Source organism: Nicotiana tabacum, chromosome 13 (genome assembly GCF_000715075.1).
Source record: "Nicotiana tabacum cultivar K326 chromosome 13, ASM71507v2, whole genome shotgun sequence".
Taxonomy (NCBI): domain Eukaryota; kingdom Viridiplantae; phylum Streptophyta; class Magnoliopsida; order Solanales; family Solanaceae; genus Nicotiana; species Nicotiana tabacum.
In genome coordinates, this window is record NC_134092.1 from 3281010 (window position 1) to 3303356 (window position 22347).

The following is a 22347-nucleotide window of genomic DNA, read 5'->3' on the forward strand; positions in this document are numbered from 1 at the left end:
CTCGAACGCCCGGGCGTACGCCCCAAATTGCTGGGCATACGCCTCTTGAGACTTTCGCCCCACGCCATTGCCCCGGGGCATTTTTGGTACGCCTCGCCCCAGGATCGCCTTTTAAAACAGCGTTTTAGGGCCATAAAACTGGAATTTCTCCCGACTCCCATATTTTCGTTTGCTATAGCCCACACCTTCTGCATGTGCCCGAGCCACCGGACCAGGACTGCCTAAAATTTTTCTAGACCATCAAAAACGACCTAAGAAATAATAGTGACCTCCTCTCCATGACCGTTCCTCATTTTTAACATTTTAGGGTCACAAAACTGGAATTCCGCCCGATTTCCAGATTTTCGTATGCTATAGCCCACGCCTTCTGCATGAGCCCGGGATACTGGACCCAGGACACCAGACCCGGACCGCTTAAAATTTTGCCGGACCAACGAAAATGACCTAAAGAACAATGGTCACCACCTCTCCATGATCGTTCCTCGTTTATTTGCATTTTAGGGCCATAAAACTGGAATTCTGCCCGATTCCCGATTTTTCAGGTGCTATAGCCCACGCTTTTTATTTGGGACCGGGCCACTGGATCCGGACCGCCTAAAATTTTGTCAAACCATCAAAAATAACCTACAGAACAATAGTTTCCGCCTCTCTATGACCGTTTCTCATTTTTTAGCATTTTATGGTCATAAAACTAGAATTCCACCTGATTCCCATATTTTCGTACGCTATCACCCACGCCTTCTACATGAGACTAAGCCACCAGACCCGGACCGCCTAAAATTTTGTCGGACCATCAAAATCCACCTTAGGAATAATAGTCACTGCCTCTCCGTGATTGTTCCTCTTTTTTGGCGTTTTAGTATCATAAATCACGAATTTTGCCCAATTGTCAAATTTTCATGTGCTATAGCCCACATCTTCTGCAGGGGCCCAAGGGAACGGACCCTGACCGCCTAAAATTTTGCCGAACTATCAAAAACGACCTAAGGAATAATGATCATCGTCTCGTCATGACCGTTCCTCATATTTTCGCGTTTTAGGGCCATAAAACTAGAAGTCCGCCCAATTTATAGATTTTCGTGTTCTATAGCCCATGCCTGAGGCATGGATCCGGACCACCGCCTAAATTTTTTTCGGACCATAAAAAATGACCTATGGAATAATAGTCACTGTCTCGCCATGACCGTTCCTCGTCCTTTGGCATTTAGGGCCGTAAAACTGGAATTTCGCCAGATTCCCAAATTTTTGTGTGATATAGCGCACGCCTTCGGCATGGGCCTGGACCACCACCTAAAGGTTTTTCGTACCATCAAAAATAGCCTAAGGAACAATAGTCACCACCTCGCCATGACCGTTCCTCAAGTTTTGGCGTTTTAGTGCCATAAAATTAGAATTTCAACCAATTTCCAAATTTCGTTTGCTAATAACCCACGCCTTCAGCATGGGCCCGGGCCACCTGACCCGGACCGCCTAAAATTTTTTCAAACAATAGAAAACAAACTAAGAAACTATATTCACCATCTCTCCATGACCGTTCCTCGTGTTTTAGCGTTTTAGGGCCAAAAAATTGAAATTCTGCCCGATTGTCAGATTTTCGTGTGCTAAAACCACACCTTCTGCATGGGCCCGGACCACTTAACCTGGACCGCCTAAAATTTTGTTGCACTATAAAAAATGACCTAAGGAACAATAGCCAATGCCTCTCCATTACCGTTCCTCATTTTTTGGTATTTTATGGCCATAAAATTAGAATTCCGCCAATTTCCCAAATTTTAGTGCGATATCGCCCACTCTTTCTACAGGAGCCCGGGCCACCGACCCGGACCTTCTAAAAATTTTTTGCACCATTAAATACTATCTTAGGAACATTAGTCACCACCTCTCCATGACCGTTCCTCGTTGTTTGACATTTTAGGGCCATAAAACTAGAATTCTGCCTGATTTCCACATTTTCGTATGCTATATCCCATGCCTTCTGCATGGGCCCAAGCCACCGGACCCCTACCGCCTAAACATTTTTGGGACCATCAACAACGACCTAAGGTACAATAGTCACTACCTCGCCATGAACGTTCCTCATATTTTGGCGTTTTAGGGCCATAAAATTGGAATTTAGCCAAATTCCCAGTTTTTCGTGTGCTATAGCCCACGCCTTCTGCATGGGCCAAGGCCACCAGACTCGGACAACCTAAAATTTTGTCGAACCATAAAACACAACCCGAGAAGCAATAGTCACGGCCATGCCATGACTATTTCTCGTCCTTTGGCGTTTTAGGGCCATAAAACTGGAAATTTGCCTGAATCCCATATTTTCGTGTGCTATAGCCCACGCCTACTGCATGGGCTTGGGCCACCGAACTCGGACCGCCTAAAATTTTTCCAAACCATCAAAAACGAGCAAAGGAAAAATAGTTTTCGCCTCTCCATGACCGTTTCTCATTTTTTGATATTTTAGGGCCATAAAACTGGAATTTTGCCCGATTCCCAAGTTTTCGTGTGTTATAGCTCACGCCTTCTGCATGGGCCAGGGCGACCGGACCCGGACCGCCTAAAATTCTTTCGGACCATAAAAACGACTTGAGGAACAATAGTAAACACCTCGCCATGACCGTTCCTTATTTTTTGGCGTTTTAGGGTCATAAATTGGAATTCAACCTGATTGTCAGATTTTCGTGTGCTATAGCCCACGCCTTCTGCATGGGCCCGGGCCACTGGACCCGGACCACCTAAAATTATGTCGCACCATAAATAATAGCCTAAGGAACAATAGTCAGCGCCTCTCCATTACCGTTCCTCATTTTTTGGTATTTTAGGACCATAACATTAGAATTCCGCCCGATTCTCAAATTTTAGTGCGATATCGCCCACTCTTTCTACAGGAAACCGGGCCACCGACCCGGACCTTCTAAAATTTTTCCGCACCATCAAAAACTACCTTAGGAATAATAGTCACTGCCTCTTCGTGGTTGTTCCTCATTTTTTGGAGTTTTAGGGCCATAAAACTGGAATTCTGCCTGATTCCTAGATTTTTATGTGCTATTCCCCACGACTTCTGCATGGGCCTGGGCCACCGACCCCGACTACCTAAAAGTTTTTGGGACCATAAAAATGACCTAAGGAACAATAGTCACTGCATCGCCATGACCGTTCCTCATGGCGAGGTGATGACTATTGTTCCTTAGGTCATTTTTATGGTCCGACAGAATTTTAGACGGTCAGGGTGTGGCGGACCGGGCCCATGCTGAAGGCATAGACTATAGCACATAAAAATTTAAAAATCGGGCGAAATTTCGATTTTATGGCCCTAAAACGCCAAAATATGAGGAACGGTCTTGGCGAGGCGGTGACTATTTTTTCTTAGGTCATTTTTGATGGTACGAAAAATTTTAGGCAGTCCTGATATGGTGGCCATGCCCATACAGAAGGTGTGGGCTATAACACACGAAAATCTGAGAATCAGGCGAAATTCTAATTTTATGGCCCTAAAATGCGAATAAACGAGGAACGGACATGGCGAGGCGGTGACTATTGTTCCTTAGCTCATTTTTGATGCTCTCACAAAATTTTAGGCAGTCCGGGTCCTGTAGCCCGGGCTCATGCAGAAGGCAGAGGCGGACCCAGGATTTAAGCATAATGGGGGCACCATTAAATTTAGAATCCCAATCACCAGCGATAACGTTTGGGTGCAACTCTTTGAAATGACTATGATAATTTATCATCAAAATAAAAACATCAATATTATCAAATACCATTAACTTGATACTAATATAACAAAAGTACATTTTCCACTCATAGTTGAACTCAACGCGCTTTCATATTTTGAAAACGGTCAATAATAGCATCATTGCTTATATTTACAAATACTTCCTTCTCAAAGTAACAAACTAAACAATTATTTAAAAATGCATCACTAATACTACTACGCAATTCATCTTTGATGTACTTCATGGATGAGAATGCTCTTTCTACCGTTGCAGTTGCGACAGGTAAAATTAAAGTCAACTTCACAAGCAAATAAACAAGTGAATAAGTCTCCACAAGATTTGCCTCAACCAATGCTTTTGCCAAATCACCAATTCCTTTCAAATCAGAGAACCTAGGGTCACCATGTTCCATGTGCCATATGAAAGTGTCAAGTTGGCGACTAAGATCTCGAAACTTCAATTCACCAAACTCATTGGGATAATGCTTGGCCAATGTCATTATTCTTTCCTTATCAAAATTAGCAAATAAATTAGCCGGATTCAAGCTAGCCATACCAAGAAGCAAGTTACTACTCACAACATCAAAATGACTATTAAGCTCCAGAAGTTGCAAATCAATCACTGCATAAAAAATCTCAACACGTAAGTGATGTGCATAAGTAACACTAGAAGGCCTACATTTCGACTTTCCACGAATATAGAATTCTTCCATATTGGGCACCAAAATATCATGTTTTGCACAAAATGAAGATACTTCATCCATCAATGGTTCCCATCCTTCATCTCTTATTTCTTGCAACCTTTCGTTCGTGATATTAAGAAATACCATGGCATTGACAATATCTTGCTCTTTCTTCTGTAAAGCTTTGCTCAACTCGTTTGACATTATCAACACTTTCAACATTAAGTGAAGCAAGAAAACAAATTCAGATGCTTTAATTTTACTCGAAAATTTTTTTGCTTGCAACCTATCATTGACATCACATTCACATTCAATCACCCCAAGCACATGAACAATAGAAGAAAATAAAATAACAAAGTTATCCAACGTTTTACAATGTGATCCCTATCGAGTGTCACCTGGACTTTGAAGCCCTCGCTCTTGATTTAATCCTTTCCCACTTTGAACTTCACCACTCTCTAGCAATTTCTCCAACAATTTTGCTTGATATTCCCGAAGTTGGTCTCTACGCTTAAAAGAAACTCTAATCACATTCAACACGTTAGTAACAATAGCAAAGAAAGTCTCCACCTCTTTGTATTTTTTAGCAACAGCTACAAGCATCAACTGTAATTGATGAGCAAAACAATGAACGAAATATGCCTTGTCCACGTATTTTGGATGGACTTAATGAGTGTTTCATTAGCAAAGAAAGTACTACTTCTTTCAACGACTTTGCAGATGTATCACTAACACGAACAAGACCAATAAATGGCTCGTTCACTTGGCCTTTTTTGTCAACATACCGCAAAGCAAGGGCCATTTGTTCATGGTGTGAAATGTCCTTGGACTCATCAACTAATATCCCAAAATAATCTCCATTTAGGTCATCATTTATAGCTTTCACAGTCTCTTGTGCACAAGCACTCACAATATCCTTTTGAATATTTGGCGAAGTCATCATATCATTTTTTGGAGCATGTTTTAATATAACTCTATCTACATCTGGAAGCCTATTTCCAAGACACTCCAAAAGCCCAATAAAAAGGCCTTTGTTTTTTGAAGATTCACTTTCATCGTGACCTCGAAAAGACAACCCAAAGTCCAAGAGAAACCTTACAACATCGATTGAGGCATTTAAATGAATTCGATATTTACTTTTTTGTTTCTCAGATTGCTTTTCAAAAGCAGCTTGAATTGATTGAGATTGATTTGACAAGTCTAGCATTTTGTTGAAACACTTATGGTGGAGGCTATTTACTTCACCAACATGTAGACCAAGTCTTTCGGGTCCTTTATTCCAAGCCTTAAAGTCGATTTTTGAAAGAGTCACCCGTGCTACTATGAAGGTAATCATTTTTGAATAAATAATAACATAAATAAAATGCGGCATCTTTCTTCACACTATACTCTAACCATCTAGAATGTGAATCTTTAAACCAACCCGGACTAAATTGGCGCATTTTTTTCCAAATAAAGTTTTAGGAAATTTGTGATAAACTGGTTGGCAAGGCCCTCTTTGGATGTAGTGTCTTCTCACTTCATCCCGTATTCTGAAGCTATATCTATCAATGTGTATTCTCTCTCCAGGGTCAGGATTAAGTGATTTCACATCAAAATCCTCTACAAGATGGGAGGAATTGTCTCTAATACTAGAACTTGATTGAAAAGAATTAAACCTCGTCAAAAATATGTCCATCTCAATTCACATCAACAAAACTTCCTACAAAGCAACAATGCCAAGCAAAACAATATTTTAATAGGGGAATCACACCCTTTCTATCACGAACAAAAGCAAATATAATATTTCTAATAGGGGAATCACACCACTATATTTTATTATAAGTCATAACTCATAACTATATTTTTATTATTATTATCTTAAAGATAGAAGGAACACTTACCAATTTGTGAAAGGTATCCTCGAAATCTAAATACAACTTGGTTTTAAATTATCCACTTCACTGAAATAATATTTCAAATAGCATTAGCAAATAATCTTCAAATACCTATGAAATTAATTTATTAAGATAAAAGAATTAGCACACCAACTAAAGATTTAACATCATGTAAATGTGCACCAATCACCATGATTGTTGTCTGCTCAAACAATGAATTCAAAAACTAAAAGAACAGTAGCGAATTCAAAAATTAAAAGAAGTATCCTTAAAATCCGAATACAAGTTTCTTGCAAAACTTGCAAGCATTATCTACTATATTTAAGAACTCCAGAAAATTAAGCTAACAAAAAGAAGAATTTACAGGACTACATGAGCACTTTACTCATCAATTATTTGTTCAACTTAAGTGCTTGCTACTAATTGGATTTGCATTTGATGGTGTTAGTGAAAAGGGATATTTTGAATGGGGAAGAAAGTAAATCTGTTCATAAGTCATAGCTCATAACCAATCTAGGTCAAAATCACAAAAATCAAAAAAATAATATTTATAAAAAGAAGAAAAACTTACTCAAATAATCAAAGATCTGAAGAAGAGTGGGATTCGAAGTTCAAAGGGATGCAAAGAAGTGAAGAACTGAAAAGAAGGTTGAAGTTGAAGGGAGGCAGAGAAGCTGAGAAGGTTTGTTTCTTGGAGAAAAAAGAGGGTTTGTTTTCGTATCTTTGAGGGAGTTAAAAAATATTAAGCTATTTAAGTCTTAAGTTAAAAAGTAAAAATTAAATAATATGGAATGTAGGACCCCAGATTCGAACCTAGGTCCAGAGGAAAAAGAAGGTTGCTGAGCACTTCCACAAACCATCTCTTCTGTCCAGCCTTTGTGACTTAGGGGGCCGCTTTAAATATTTAAAGGGGTCCTCCCTGTATTAACAGATATATATAAAATATATATACAATATTTTTGTCGAGGCCAACGGGTTCCGTTGACCCCCGACTCCCAACGCGTAGGTTCTTCCCTAGCAGAAGGCGTGGGGTATAACACACGAAAATCTAGAAATTGGGCGTAATTTCAGTTTTACTGTCCTAAAACGCCAAAAAAAGGAACGGTCATATTGAGGCGGTGACTATTGTTCTTTAGGTCATTTTAATGGTCCGACAAAATTTTAAACGGTCCGGGTTTGGTTGCCCTGGCCCATGGAGAAGGTGTAGGCTATAGCACATAGAAATTTGGGAATCAGGCAGAATTTCAATTTTATGGCCCTAAAACACTAAAAAAATGAGGAACGGTCATGGAGAGGCGGTGACTATTATTTCTTAGGTCATTTTTTATACTCCGAAAAAATTTTAGGTGGTCCAGGTCTTGTAGTCCGGGACCATGCAGAAGGCATGGGCACATGAAAATCTAGGAATCAGGCGGAATTCGAGTTTTATGGCCCTAAAATGCCAAAACACGAGGAACAATCATGGCGAGGCGATGACTTTTTTTCTTTAGGTCATTTTTTATGGTCCCAAAAAATTTTAGGCGGTACGGGTCCGGTGGCTCAGGCCCATGCAGTAGGCGTATGCTATAACACACGAAAATCTAGGAATCGGGCGGCATTCCAGCTTTATGGCCCAAAAATGTGAAAACATGAGGAATAGTCATGGAGAGGCAGTGACTATTGTTCCTTAGGTCATTTTTTATGGTCCGAAAAAATTTTAGGATGTCTGGGTCCGGTGGCTCAGGCCCATATAGAAGGTGTGCGCTATAGCATACAAAAATCTAGGAATCAGGCGGAATTCAAATTTTATAGACCTAAAACATCAAAAACTGAGGAACGGTCATGACGAGGTGGTAACTATTGTTCCTTAGGTCGTTTTTGATGGTACGGCAAAATTTAAGATGATTAGGGTCCAGTGGCTCGGGCCCATACTGAAGGCGTGTACTGTTGTAGCACATGAAAATTTGGGAATTGGGTGAAATTCTAATTTTATGGCCCTAAAACGCCAAACAATGAGGAACAATCATGGCGAGACGGTGACTATTGTTCCTTAGGTCATTTTTTATGGTCCAAATTATTTTTAGGTGGTTCAGTTCTGGTGGTCCGGGCCTATATAGAAGGCATGGACAATTGCACACGAAAATATGAGAATTAGGCGGAATTCCAGTTGTATTGCCCTAAAATACCAAAATATGAGGAACGGTCATAGCGAGATGGTGACTATTTATCCTAAGTTCATTTTTGATGCTCCAGTAAAATTTTAGGCAGTTCGGGTTCGGTAACTTGGGCCCATGCAGAATGCGTGGGCTATTGCACACGAAAATCTAAGAATTGGACGAAATTCTAGTTTTATGTCCCTAGAACACAAAACAACGAGGAACGGTCATGGAGAGGTGGTGACTATTGTTCCTTAGATCGTTTTTTATAGTCCGGCAAAATTTTAGGCGGTCCGGATCCGGTGACTCGGGCTCATGTAGAAGGCATGGGCTATAGCGCATAAAAATCTGGGAATCAGGTGGAATTCCAGTTTTATGGCCCTAAAATGCTAAAAACAAGGAACGGTCATGGCGAGATAGTGAATGTTGTTCCTTAGGTCATTTTTATGGTCCAACAAAATTTTAGGCGGTCCGGGTCCGGTGGTCCGAGCCCATGTAGAAGGCGTGGGCTATAATATACGAAAATCTGAGAATCAGGCGGAATTTTAGTTTTTCGGCCCTAAAACGCCAAAAAACGAGTAACGATTATGGAGAGGTTGTGACTATTATTCATTAGGTCATTTTTTATGGTCCCGCAAAATTTTAGACGGTCCGGATCCGGTAGCTCAGATTCATGCAGATGGCATGGACTATAGTACATGAAAATCTAGGAATCGGACGGAATTCCAATTCTATAGCCCTAAAATGATAAAATATGAGGAACGGTCATGGCTTAGGCATAATCGTTCCTTGTTGTTTTTTGGTTTTTTTTAGGCCTAGAATGGAATGCCAAGTGATTTCCGAATTTTCGTATACTATTATCCACGCTATCTGCATGAATCCGGGCTACCGGATCCGACCCACATAAAATTTTGCAGGACCATAAAAAATGACCTAATGAACAATAGTCATGGCTTCGGAATGACCTTTTCTCATTGTTTTAGCATTTAAGGGCCAAAAAGCTGGAATCCAGGCCGATTTCTAAATTTTCATGTGATATAATCCACACTATCTGCATGAATCCGGGCTAATGGATCCGAATCACCTAAAATTTTGCGGGACTATAAAAATGACCTAATGAGCAATAGTCGGAATGAACGTTCCTGATTTTTTGGTATTTTAGGGCCCAAAAACTAGAATTCGGGTCAATTTCTAATTATTGTGTGTGCTACCGGATCCGAATCGCCTAAACTTTTGCGTGGCCATAAAAAATGACAAAATGAATAATAGTCAAGGATTCGGCATAAACGTTCCTCATTTTTGGTATTTTAGGGCCAAAAAGCTGAAATTCGGGCCGATTTCCAAATTTTTGTATGCTATAGTGCATGCTATCTACATGAATTCGGGCTATCGGATCCGAATCGCCTAAACTTTTCTGGTGCCATAAAAAATTACCTAATGAACAATAGTCATGGTTTCGGCATGACCGTTCCATATTTTTTTGGCATTTTAGGGTAAACAAACTGGAATTCGGGCCGATTTTCAAATTTTTGTATGCTATAGTCCACACCATCTGCGTGAAATCGGACTACCGAATACGAATCGTCTAAAATTTTGCGTAGCCATAAAAAATGACCCAATGAACAATAGAGGCTTCGGCATGAGCGTTCCTCATTTTTTGACATTTTAGGGCCAAATATTAAAATTCGGGCCGATTTTTAAATTTTCTTGTGTTATAGTCTATAAGTCATGGCTTATGCATGATCGTTCCTCGTTTTTAGTTTTTTAGGGCCAAAAAATAAAATTTGGTCCTATTTCCAAATTTCTGAATGTTATAGTCCACGCCATCTGCATGAATCCGAGCTACCGAATCGCCTAAAATTTTGCAGGGCCATAAAACATGACCTAATGAACAATAGTCATGGCTTCGGCATGACTTTTTCTCATTTTTTGGTATTTTAGGTCCAAAAAACTAGAGTTTGGGCCGTTTTCCAAATTTTCATTTGAGTCCACACAATCTGTATGAATCCGGGCTACCAGATCCGAATCGCCTAAAATTTTACGAAGCCACTAAAAATTACCTAACGAACAATAGTCATGGCTTCAACATGACCGTTCATCATTTTTGGCTTTTTAGGGTCAAAACAATATAACTCGAACCGATTTTCAAATTTTTGTGTGCTATAATCCACGCCATTTGCATGAAACCGGACTACCAGATCCGAATAGCCTAAAATTTTGCGAGGCCATCAAAAATGACCTAACGAACAATAGTCATAGATTCGACATGATCGTTCCTCATTATTATGCATTTTAGGGCCAAAAACTAGAATTCAGGCTAATTTTCAAATTTTCGCGTGCTATAGTCCATACCATCTGCATGAATCCGAGTTACTAGATCCGAATCGCCTAAAATTTTGCGGGACCATAAAAAATAACCAAATGAACAGTAGTCATGGTTTCGGCATGACCGTTCCTCTTTTTTTGGTCTTTTAGGGCCAACAAATTGAAATTTGGGCAACTTTTCAAAATTTCGAGTTACCGGATCCGGACCAAAAATTAGAATTCAGGCTAATTTTCAAATTTTCGCGTGCTATAGTTCATACCATATGCATGAATCCGAGCTACTAGATCCGAATCGCCTAAAATTTTGCTATGCCATAAAATATGACATAATGAACAATTGTCATGGCTTTGGTTATGACCGTTCCTCTTTTTTGGTATTTTAGGGCCAAAAAACTTGAATTCAGCCGATTTTCAAATTTTTCTGTGCTGTAGACCACGCTATCTGCATGAATCTGGACTACCGGATCCGAATCGCCTCAAATTTTGTGGGGCCATAAAAAATGACCTAATGAACTATAGTCATGGCTTCGACATGATTGTTCTTCGTTTTTTGACATTTTAGGGCCAACAAAAAAGAATTCGGGCTGATTTTTAAATTTTTGTATGCTTTAGTCCACGCCATCTCCATGAATCCGGACTACTGAATCCGAATCGCCTAAAATTTCACAAGGTCATCAAAAATGGCCTAATGAACAATAGTCATGGCTTCGACATGACTGTTCCTCGTTTTTTTGCCATTTTAGGGCGAAAAAACTAAATTCGAGTCGATTTTAATTTTTTTGCGTGTTATACTCCACGCCATATGCATGAATCCGGGCTATCGGATCTGAATTGCCTAAAATTTTGTGGCGCCGTAAAAAATGATCTAATAAATAATAATCATGATTTCGGCATGACCATTCCTCATTTTTGGCATTTTACGATAAAAAAAATTAGAATTCGGATCGATTTCTAAATTTTTGTGTGTTATAGTCAACGCCATCTGCATGAATTCGGGCTACCGGATCCGAATCGCCTAAAATTTGTGGGGCCATAAAAATAACCTATTGAACAATAGTCATGACTTTGTCATGATCGTTCCTCATTTTTTGGCATTTCTCGGCAAAAAAAGTAGAATTCTGGCCGATTTTCAAATTATCGTGTGCTATCGTCCACGACATTTGTATGAATTCGGGCTACCAGATTCAAATCTCCTACGGGTCCATAAACCATGACCTAATGAACAATAGTCATGGTTTCGGTATGACCGGTCCTTATTCCTTGGCATTTTAGGGCCAAAAAACTAAGATTCTGGTCGATTTTTAAATTTTCGTATGCTATAGTCAACGCCAGCTGCATGAATCTAGGCTATCAGATCCGAATCGCCTAAAAATTTTTGGGGCTATCATAAATGACCTAATGAACAACCTTGTTTGGCATTTTAGGACAAAAAAACTAGAATTCGAGCTGATTTCCATATTTTTGTGTGCATAGTTCATAGTTAGGTCTGATGGTAAGCACCCTTCACTTCTAACCAAGAGGTTGTGAGTTCGAGTCACCCCAAGAGCAAGGTGGAGAGTTCTTGGAGGGAAGAATGCCGAGGGTCTATTGGAAACAGCCTCTTTACCCCAGGGTAGGGGTAAGGTCTGCGTACACACTACCCTCCCCAGACCCTACTAGTGGGATTATACTGGGTTGTTATTATTGTTGTTGTTGTTGAACTGACCTGCAACTATCATGCATATATCTGTGCCCTATGTACCTGAACTCTAACTGATTCTTATTATTATGAATTGCAGATGATGGTTAGTTTGATCCCATAAATGGGTCTGGGGAGGGTAGTGTGTACGCAAACCTTACCCCTACCCCATAGAGATAAAGAGGCTGTTTTCGATAGACCTTCGGCATGGCGTGAACATTAGCACATGAAAAATTGAAAATCGTCTTTAATTTCTGATTTATGGCTATAAACGCCAAAAAATGAGAAACAATCATGACGAAATAATGACTATTGTTTATTAGGTAGTTTCTGATGGGCCCATAAAATTTTAGGTGATTCCGAGCCCGTCTCCCAAATTCATGAAGATGACGTGGATATTAGCACACGAAAAATTAGAAATCGTTCGGAATTCCTATTTTATGGCCCTAAAATTCCCCAAAAAACGAGTAACAGTCATTGCAAAGCCATAATTATTGTTCATTAGGTCATTTAAAATGCCATAAGTGATTGATTAGTTCGGAACAAGAATATTCTGGGACTATAATATCACATCGTATACGGGATAGATAATACCAATTTTTTGTATAAACTTTACATTAATTTTAGTTAATATGAAATATCAACCACGAAATAAATATAATCTCAAATTTTAGATGCCAAAATTAGCATCCTAGTGCAAGTAACTAAACAACCCCTGAAATCGTTATACTATGGAGATCCTATGCTAAATGTTAAGATTATTATAATGTGTTCAAAGCGTGAAATAAGAGTAGGCGTTGGACATATGCAAATACTGATATTTTATAACTAACTCAATATTTGGTTTACAATTTTGTCCATTATTTCAATTTTACTTTGAAATAGAGAATTTAAAGTTGGCAAAGATAATTTTTAGCCCGTTTTAAAAATTATTTACATTTGATAACTGCAAAATGTATAAACTTTGTATATTTTTGTATATAACATAAAGAAATATATCTATACAAAAAATTATAAAAATATATATTTTTCAGCTATTATTTTGATATCAGTTATACAGTGTCATTTTTCTATTAAAGTGAGAAAGTTCGAGTTAAAAAACTTTAGTTCTTTTTTCTAGATGAAATTATGTCTTTTTTTATTAAAAAAAAAACCTCAACCAACTTTATCAAATAGTGTGACTTTACCTTCTTTTTTTTTTAAAGAAATATTATTTTGCATTTACTTCATAAACTCCCAGATCAGATTTTTGTCAAGCTGAGCTGGATTACGTGTCAATAACTGATTCGCTATGTCGATGTGGCCTCCTCCACATATAAATAAAGCTTTAAAGTCCAAAATACGAAACCAATTAAAAAAAACAGGTCAAAATTTTTCTCTCATTTTCTCCTTTCAGATCGGGAAGACTTTTCTCCTAATCTCAACGTTCTAAAGGTAAATTTGTTGAATTAATATTTCCTTTTATTTTATGAAATTTTGTTTTTGCCTGCGGATGCAACTAGATTTATACAGGCGTGTGTTAATTGTTGCTTGTGAAATTCAAATTTTAAGTAATTGATGATTAATACTATTAATTTAATAGAGATAATTGCTTTCGTATGTGGTGAGATCTGAAATCTGAAGGATCTCAGCTTCTTTTGAATTGTATTGATGTTTTATGATCTGATTGATGGCTATGACATTTGATCCTTTCGGATCGGGTCCAGATGGCAGGACGTTATTAGGAAAAAATATAGAGTATATGATTTTTTCAGAAATACGAGCTGTGAATTTGTGCTCGTGATTTATAAATGGTAAAATGATTCTACCAAGCTGAAAGTTATGGTGATAATGAGTGCGGAGTTAAATGTTAGATTAGTCTATTTTTTTCACTAATTCGCATAAGCGTAAGTTTAATTTATACCCGGGGCGGAGCTAAGTTGAAAAAAGGGGTTCAATTGAATCGTCTTACTAGAAAAATTATAGTGTGCAAAAAGGAGAAAGTGAATTTTTATATAAAAATTGTTGAATTCAATATAAGTAAAAATATAGTAAAATGGCCTAGGGGTTCAAAACTTGCTGTAGGTCATAGATTCAGATCCCCCCCCCCCCCCCCCTTTTTTTTTTTTTTTTTTTCCGAATCTCCTTAAATAAATTCCTGGTTTCAGAACTGCTTATACCCATTACCCAAACATTTTGTGATATTAAATTTCTGGAATCATTGGTTAGTTAGAGTAATTGGTGTATAAAAAGTACTTGCTTGAAGAACTAGAAGTTAGCACCCAACGGTATCTTAGTGGTCAATGAAGTGGGTGCAAACCTTGGAGACCCGAGCTCAAATCCCACAAAGATAAAAATACCAAGTGATTTCTTTCTATCCACCTAAGACTTGGTGGACAAAGCTAACCGGTACCTGTCCTGGTGGGAGGTAGCAAGTATCTGTGGGAAGAGTCGAGGTGTCACAAGCTGGACCGGACTCCACCATTATAAAATTTAAGAATATACAGTTCTTAAATCTAGAAGCCTTGTATTTGAGTTGTACCAGTCTTATAGAGGTAGTTGGCAATTCTAGGCTGAAGGTGCAGTATAGCAGGTAGTAGGGGCGAAAATGATAGATAAGCCATTCACCATTCTTTTGATATGTTTTTCTTGCCTTGAAAATACATTCAATTGAACTCGTACTCAGTGGAGATCGCAAGCTCGGCGTTCTTGGCAAAGTAGTAACATATCCGAAGGATATATCAACATCATAGTTATAATATAATGTTACCTTTCTCAAAGAACATCATAGTTGTAATGTATTGTCGGAATGCCTGGATGCAGTAGTTACCATGTTCGCTTTAGTTAATCGATTCTGCAATTATTTGATGTTTAGTTGCTTACCGTCTTTTATATGTTCACTGTGTTTGAGTACTTGCAATATGTTAGTGTGTTGACAGATTTTCTCTGAATCGTCGTGCTAAAGATTTTTAGTACTTTGAAACTGTGATTAGAAATGGCTTTGGGTGGAGGTGGACCACAAAGGGGAACTGCAGCAGCTGCTGCTGCTAACCTGCGTCGAAGGAAGACCGCTGGTGGTGGTGGAGCTGCAGGAGGAGCAGGTGGTAACATGCTCCAATTCTACACTGATGATTCCCCCGGACTCAAGATATCCCCCAACGTTGTGCTTGTGATGAGTATTGGCTTCATTGCTTTTGTCGCGATCCTTCATGTCATGGGTAAGCTTTACTTTGTCCGCAGAGAGGCCTAGAGAAATTCACATATCTCCTAGAAAATTCAGACATCTCATTGCTGAGTTGGGGAATTTTGTTGGGCAACAGCTTTGTTCATTGAAGGAAAACTGACATTGTAGCTTTATTTTCTTTTTGTTTGTCTATGGTATGAAGTTTATAAAAACGTTTTCTAGTTATGAGTCGACTCTTTCTAGCCTGTGTTCCAGTGTCTGATGAATAGGACTGCGCCTAATTCTTGTTTCTTAAACCTTTAATGGAATCATGTTGCAAGTATAGCTTTAGCGAAATGATTTCTTTTACTTGATGCATGATGCAGCTAATGCTTCCTCTTTGTGTATTGACGAGGGTGATCAAATGTATTGTGACCTATGACTGTCCTCAGCTGTTATCGGTTCAGAATTGAACTGAGTTATTCTTTTCCGTTGTTCCTCATCAGCAAAGTCTGGCAAACAGTACTGGGTTTAGAGTTGCATCATTTCGTCAAATGGGTGAAGATCAAAGACAATTATGTTAAATGATCTCAAAAGAGTTGAAGGAGACGCTCAAACTTCATATTAATTCTACTCCTTGACCCTTTAGGGTCAATATTTATGAAAAAATGAAAATGAAAGACAAGCAATTGAAAACTATATGGTACTACTAATTAAGCTGATTATTTAAGACGTATTGACAAAAATATCACCAAATTCAGCTAACCTCTCTACTCCCTTGGGGTAGGGGTAAGGTTTGCATACACAATTCAGCTAACCTCTCTACTCCCTTGGGGTAGGGGTAAGGTCTGCATACACATTGTAATTCGCTAAATAATAGCAAGGTTGGAAAAAAGGGTACATGCAGTATATAATACAACCATAAGCTAGAAGCACCAAGTTTTAGAGAGATCTAAATAACCTAAATAGCGATCTATAACTTCGGTTTTGGAACTGCTAGGCACTTGTATTATAAATTCCAACTTAATAAACATGTTGCGCTAGTCAAAGATTGGAGTTTTAAAGTAACAGGCCTCCTTTCCTGGTTCACTTCTCACATAAATCGCTGCACAGACAAATATAACGCACTTTATATACTGCAAAGATCTGATCTTAGCACATTCATTTATAGTCTATTAACACCTCCAAACACTTCCATGGAGCAGCAAAACATACTTGTTAAGATATAAGAGTAGCCAAATATTACTGCATTGCCATAAGCAAAAATAGGTAAAATAGAAAGAACTTCAAGCTGAGCTCGGGGGAACTGTTGCTTCTTCGACACTTATGCCGTGTATTGTAGGCTCCTTGTTGTTCGAGGTCATAGGCTGATCAGCACCACCATCACCTTCCTCCTCAGTCGAGAATTCCTCGACATCAGCTTCAGTAGGAAGCATGTATATCTCCAGGCCATAGATTTTGGGGTCAAAAGTGGGATCTTTAGCCTTGATTTTCTCTATGGCTAGCTTCACCCCATTTCCCATGTAAGGAGCAGCATACTCCATGAGTTCCTGTCTATGCAAGGAGGAAGCCTTGTATTTTTGGATAGCAGCTGGACCGGCCTCCTCCAACTCCTTTTTCAGCTCAACGATCTTCTGGTGAAGGATTGTTTGGACCCGCAAAAGTGACTCCTTCTCACCAGTCAGAGCGGTGATCGTGTTTGCAGCTCCAGCTAACTCATGTTCAAGCCTCTCCTTCTCCTTCTCAGAGTTCTCGAGCTTCCGATTGGCTTCTGCCAACTTATCTTTCAAAGGGGCCATCACATTTTTCAGGTCATCACTCGCTTTTGCCGCTTCATTATACTTGGCAGTGGCTTCTTGAAGGCGTTTAGACTGAAGACAAAAATAGTTGATACCCTATAAAAAGGGGGAAAAAGCGGTCAAGAAAGATAACAGTAGAGAAAAGAAACAAAGGTGAAAGGAGAGGCTAACTTCATCAAGAAAAAGGAGAGAAACTGACCTCATAGAAGTGACGAAGCCCCTCTTCCGTGACCTCTTGATCCATCTTCTTATTCGCGACAACCCGTTCCCACATCTCGATTGTTGAGTGCAGAAGATCAACGGGTTGAATGTAAGGCTGCTCCTCCTCAGCAAGTTGCAAGCTAGGGAGCACTGAGCTGTCTGATAATGGAGCTGAAAGAGTGGAGGTCGAAGGAGCACCAGTTATGGGAACACTGCATGGCTTAGACTCTCCATAATTCTGTTCAAAAGTAGCAGCAGATGCATGAGCAGCAGAATTGGCGGGCTTGCTTGAGCTTGTAGTTTCGAACCCTGTGGCTCCAAAGACCCAAGGTTGAGAGGCTGAATCGTGTCTTTTATCTTGCCTTCTGCCCTGAGCTTGTCTAGCAGCTCGACAGGATAGAAACTTCTCACATTGGCTTGCCAAAATTGCAACAACCTCATCCTGCTCGGAGGAACAACTAACATGGACAGTTACTGCAAATAAAAAAATAAAAAAAAGATCAGCAACCTGAAAGGTTGGTAACTAATAATTTCACTTAGTTGACTTAAAAGAAAAATATAGTCATGTAGGAGAGTGTAACATCAGCTTCACCAGCAAAGAAATGGTCACTATGAGCTGCAAAGCCCCCTCTATGAATCAATACACAAGCTGATGTAGCAGCAAGCCGGTCTAGAAACTTGATCGATTTCCTAAACGCTGAGTTGAGCTGGGGCTCAAGATTCACTCATGCCAGCTCGTATAGATAGGCCACTCCCCAAATAGTGGACAAAACAAAAAAAATCCTTACAAGCTGTGAAAACCAACTAAGATTATTGGATGGCACTTGAGTTTACAATATTCTTCTACGAGCTCTTGAGTTTACAATAACCAACCAAGATAATTTGAAAAGTCACTTGGCGAATAAACTCGAAAAAGAGACTGTACTTCATACCTATGATCCTACAGAAAATTCTAAGGGAAAAAATCACCTGGCATTGCAAAAATCGGTGGAATAGAAATGTTATACTAATACTCAAGTAGCTCAACAACTTGCAGATGAAAAAGAAAAACTTAGGGTGACCTAAAGGTATTGAGGTAAGCTACACATCTTCACAAGCACTGTTAGCACTATCATCAAGCATAGCTTGCTTAGGGGTAATACTTTCCCACGAAGGTCAGTGGCGGAGTCAGAATTTTTATTAAGGGGAGTCAAAATATAAAGAAACAAACTCACCAAGAAGTCAAGGGGTGTCATTATATAGTATATATATACATATTTTTAAAAACATTACCGAGCTAAACAGTGTAATTTTCTAACGAGGGGTGTCACATGCGGCTCCGCCACTGACGAAGGCAAATAGACCTCTAGTTTTCCTCAACAATCAGAACCCAAGAAATACAAACGAGAAGTTTGTCATGTCCTATTTTAAGGTTAACCAAATCAAGCGAGAGTAGTCTAAATAGGGGATATTACGTAGACCACATGGGGCAGATACTTTCAAATTCTGAGTCCAGCGGTGGAGTTCAAAGATACTATTCTATGTAGGAAAAAAATCATGTCATCTTGTAACAGCCTGAGAATACACAATTCAGGCAAAAAAAAAAAAAAAAAGATGAAGAGGCATACTTATTGGAAGCCAAGAAAACAGAGACACATACAGGTGATGGAACGCATACAGGTAATGCAGCAAAAGAATGAGTAAAATAAAGCTGAGAACTGCAAAATTGAACATTGAAGCTTACCTTAGCTGATAGAATATGGCAGACTAGAAAAGTAAAAGGCAGAAAAACCAAACATATTGAAGGATAACAGCAAACACACACAAGGAGGGAGCTGGTAGTTGCATGCACAAAGATAGAACTCCCTCAGAACAGCTAAGGGAAATGAAGGATGCAGAATGCATGTGCTCAATGTTTATGAAAAGGCATGTGCAATGAGGAGAGAATTGCGTCACCAAAAAGGAAGCAACGTATCGCTTTATTTGCAAAAAATAAAAAGAAAAGATATGTGACAAATCATAAAAAAGTGAGCAATGCATTAACTCGCTTACTTCCCAACTTGAACATATCCAAGCTCATAGAGTTGGAGAAAATCTGATAGCATAATTGCTCGAGTTAGCTAACTCATATATAAGCCCAACTCAAAGATGGATAATAGGTCATGGATAACAAGCTACCAAATATCAACCAAGACGCAGTCACGCCAAGAGCCAGAGGGAAGGTCAAGCCGAAGGCAGTCCTGAGAATAGGGTGAACATTTTATACGCCAGCCACATCTTAACAACTTGGAAGTTAGGCTTAATGGCCCATAATCCATGACATTGAATCACAGCCACATTACGGCATACCATAACAACCAAAATAAGTGCGCACACAGACGGGCAAGTCGATGAGCAAGCATTGGATGACATTCACTAACTGCAACCAGCAAGAATCAGCACTATTACCTATGATCAATTAGGTGGCAACACGTAGCCTTGGGCGAAAAGCACGGATAACTTTTAATGATCTCTCGTTCCCAATTTATGAGATACTCTTTTCCTTTTCTAATCTGTCCCAAAAAGAATGATACACTTCTATATTTTGAGAAATAATGTAATTTTAAACCTATTATTTTATCCTTAACGAGATGATCTACAAAACAGACACAAATATCTACGAGCTAACCAGCTATTTCGACCAAATCTACTTGATAGCATTAGCACATTCATTAACAGCTCTATTTCAACAAAGGCATAAATGCTTGTGGCAATAACCGCATTAATCAGAGCACGAAATATAGCCAGTAAAAATACCGCCTCTTTTAACAACAGTTTTGTTAAATTAAATTGAATCAAAGAAACAACTAGAAATTTCAATTTCACTTCCTAACCTAGTTCGATTAAATTAATTTCTACTTCCTAAATTGCTTTCATTAAGACGGATTATTGCATTACGAGGCACAGAGCTTAAAAATTAGACATTAAAACGAAACAAAAATGAACAAAACTATACCAGACTCCGTTGCAGAGACTATAACAGAGGTTGTTGTAATGCTTGTTGTAGTCGGTCCTAAAGATGCAGAAATTTCTGTTGATGAGCTGGCATTTGAAAATGAAGAACCATAATACGACGGAGTAGTAGAATCGCAAGTTTTTTCAGATAGTGCACTGACTGTTGATGAAGGTGAAAGCTGTGGAGGAAAAGTACCGGCCGACGGTTGGAGAAATGTATCGCCGGTTTCCGGCGATGGAGAGGTGGATGAAAATCCAAACCTCATTGTGTCTCCGTTACTTGTTTCCCAAGGAAGTGAAAAGGGTGAGTTTAGTAATAGTACTAAGAAAGTGCGAGTGGAGTGGACTGGGAATTGGACGGAAAATGACAAAATTAGTTCCTTATGCAAGAAGATTGGTCTATATATTTTATTTTTTAATTAATGGGAAAATTACACTATATAGCTGCTCACATAATAGCCGAAAAAAATTATTTTTTATATATATACATTATGTATGTTATATACAAAAATTATACAAATTTTATACATTTTTTTCGAATATCGAATGTAAATAGTTTCTGACGCGGGTTAAAAGTAAAAAAAAAATATTTTTCTAATTAATGGTAGTATCGGGCTAGTTTGCGCATCCTCGACTATTTTACATAACATTATCTTTCACCGTCACATGTACCGCATGTTTATGTCCATCAAAGCTTATACAGATACGAAAAAATTGCATAATATTTTTTTTCTTTGGTGATCATATTTGAACCCTAGTATCAATATATTTACTTGAACAATTTTAATTATTTCAACTTATCAAATTGAGTATGTTTGATCTTTGTTATATTTAAAAGACACAACTATAGTTATCTTCAAAACAATTAGCTAGTGAGAAGTGAACCACTTGAATTGGAGAAATTATTGGGACATACTTCTTTCAATTCATTTTCCTTAATTCCTACCTTAAGAATAATGTTACTCAAACTAATTGAGCCCACCATGTGCTTCCTTTACTATTTATTATGTGAAATAAGGAATGAATCAATGTTTATTATCTAAGCTGATAGTTAGATTTTCAAAAAGAATTATTATGACGTATTAAGAGAATATCACCAAAATTATCTGCACAAAGTCAAACTTGAGCACATAAATTGGAAGAGATATAAAAAATTAGAAATTAAGAAAGTAATGATAACAAGGATTTATAGTAGCCTGGTTGGACAAAATGGTATGCACAAATCTTATAAAACGACCCAAAGGCTAGAAGTACATAATTTAACACTTACACGACGTCTAAATAACATAAATAGTATCTATAAGATCCAACTTAATAAACATGTTGCACTGGTCAAAACTCTACGTTTTAAAGTAATATAGACCTCTTTTCTGGTTCACTTCACATGTAAGTCAAGCACACTGCACAGATAAAAATAACACTTTATATACTGCAGAGAACTGATCTTAGCATATTCACTGTTATGAATTTTAGAAAAAATATGCAAGCAGGGGCGGCCCAACCTCATCGAAGGCCTAAAGCAAAATCTTAATAAGAGGCCTTAATATATATATATATATATATATATATATATATATATATATATATATATATATTATTTAATGAACATCGTTTTAAAAAAATTAGACAAGTGAGGATGTGGAATTAAAAAAATGAGAACTTAGTTTTATAAAATACAGAAAATTAAATGAATTTAACGTTGATTGCATCACAACTGAAATGGGAGAACCCAGAAAAAATAAGTGAGTCCTTTTTTTTTTAGTAAGTTCCTTTCTATATTTGGTAACAATTCAACTTTAGATTTTTTTTTTTTACCATTAATGAGATGATT

The 22347-nt window shown here is 38.3% G+C and overlaps 2 protein-coding genes and 1 non-coding gene across 3 annotated transcripts; 1 reads left to right on the forward strand and 2 right to left on the reverse strand.

Annotated features, from left to right (window-relative positions):
* Nucleotides 1–3801: 3801 nt before the first annotated feature.
* On the reverse strand, nucleotides 3802–5722 carry LOC107816001 (uncharacterized). Its single transcript, XM_016641664.2, has 3 exons — nucleotides 5084–5722; nucleotides 4785–4992; nucleotides 3802–4598 (listed from the first exon to the last, which is right to left on the reverse strand). The coding sequence occupies exons 1-3, from the start codon at nucleotides 5720–5722 to the stop codon at nucleotides 3802–3804; spliced, it is 1644 nt and encodes a 547-aa protein (XP_016497150.2).
* Nucleotides 5723–13743: 8021 nt separating this feature from the next.
* Nucleotides 13744–15804, forward strand: LOC107816002 (uncharacterized). The gene is made up of 2 exons (XR_012697869.1): nucleotides 13744–13835; nucleotides 15374–15804. It is a non-coding gene; the product is annotated as an uncharacterized LOC107816002 (transcript).
* An 876-nt stretch (nucleotides 15805–16680) lies between these two features.
* LOC107816003 (uncharacterized) lies at nucleotides 16681–20857 on the reverse strand. The gene is made up of 3 exons (XM_016641666.2): nucleotides 20518–20857; nucleotides 17542–18017; nucleotides 16681–17438 (listed from the first exon to the last, which is right to left on the reverse strand). Exons 1-3 carry the CDS (start codon nucleotides 20780–20782, stop codon nucleotides 16830–16832), a joined length of 1350 nt encoding a protein of 449 aa, XP_016497152.1. The 5' UTR covers nucleotides 20783–20857; the 3' UTR covers nucleotides 16681–16829.
* Nucleotides 20858–22347: the final 1490 nt, after the last annotated feature.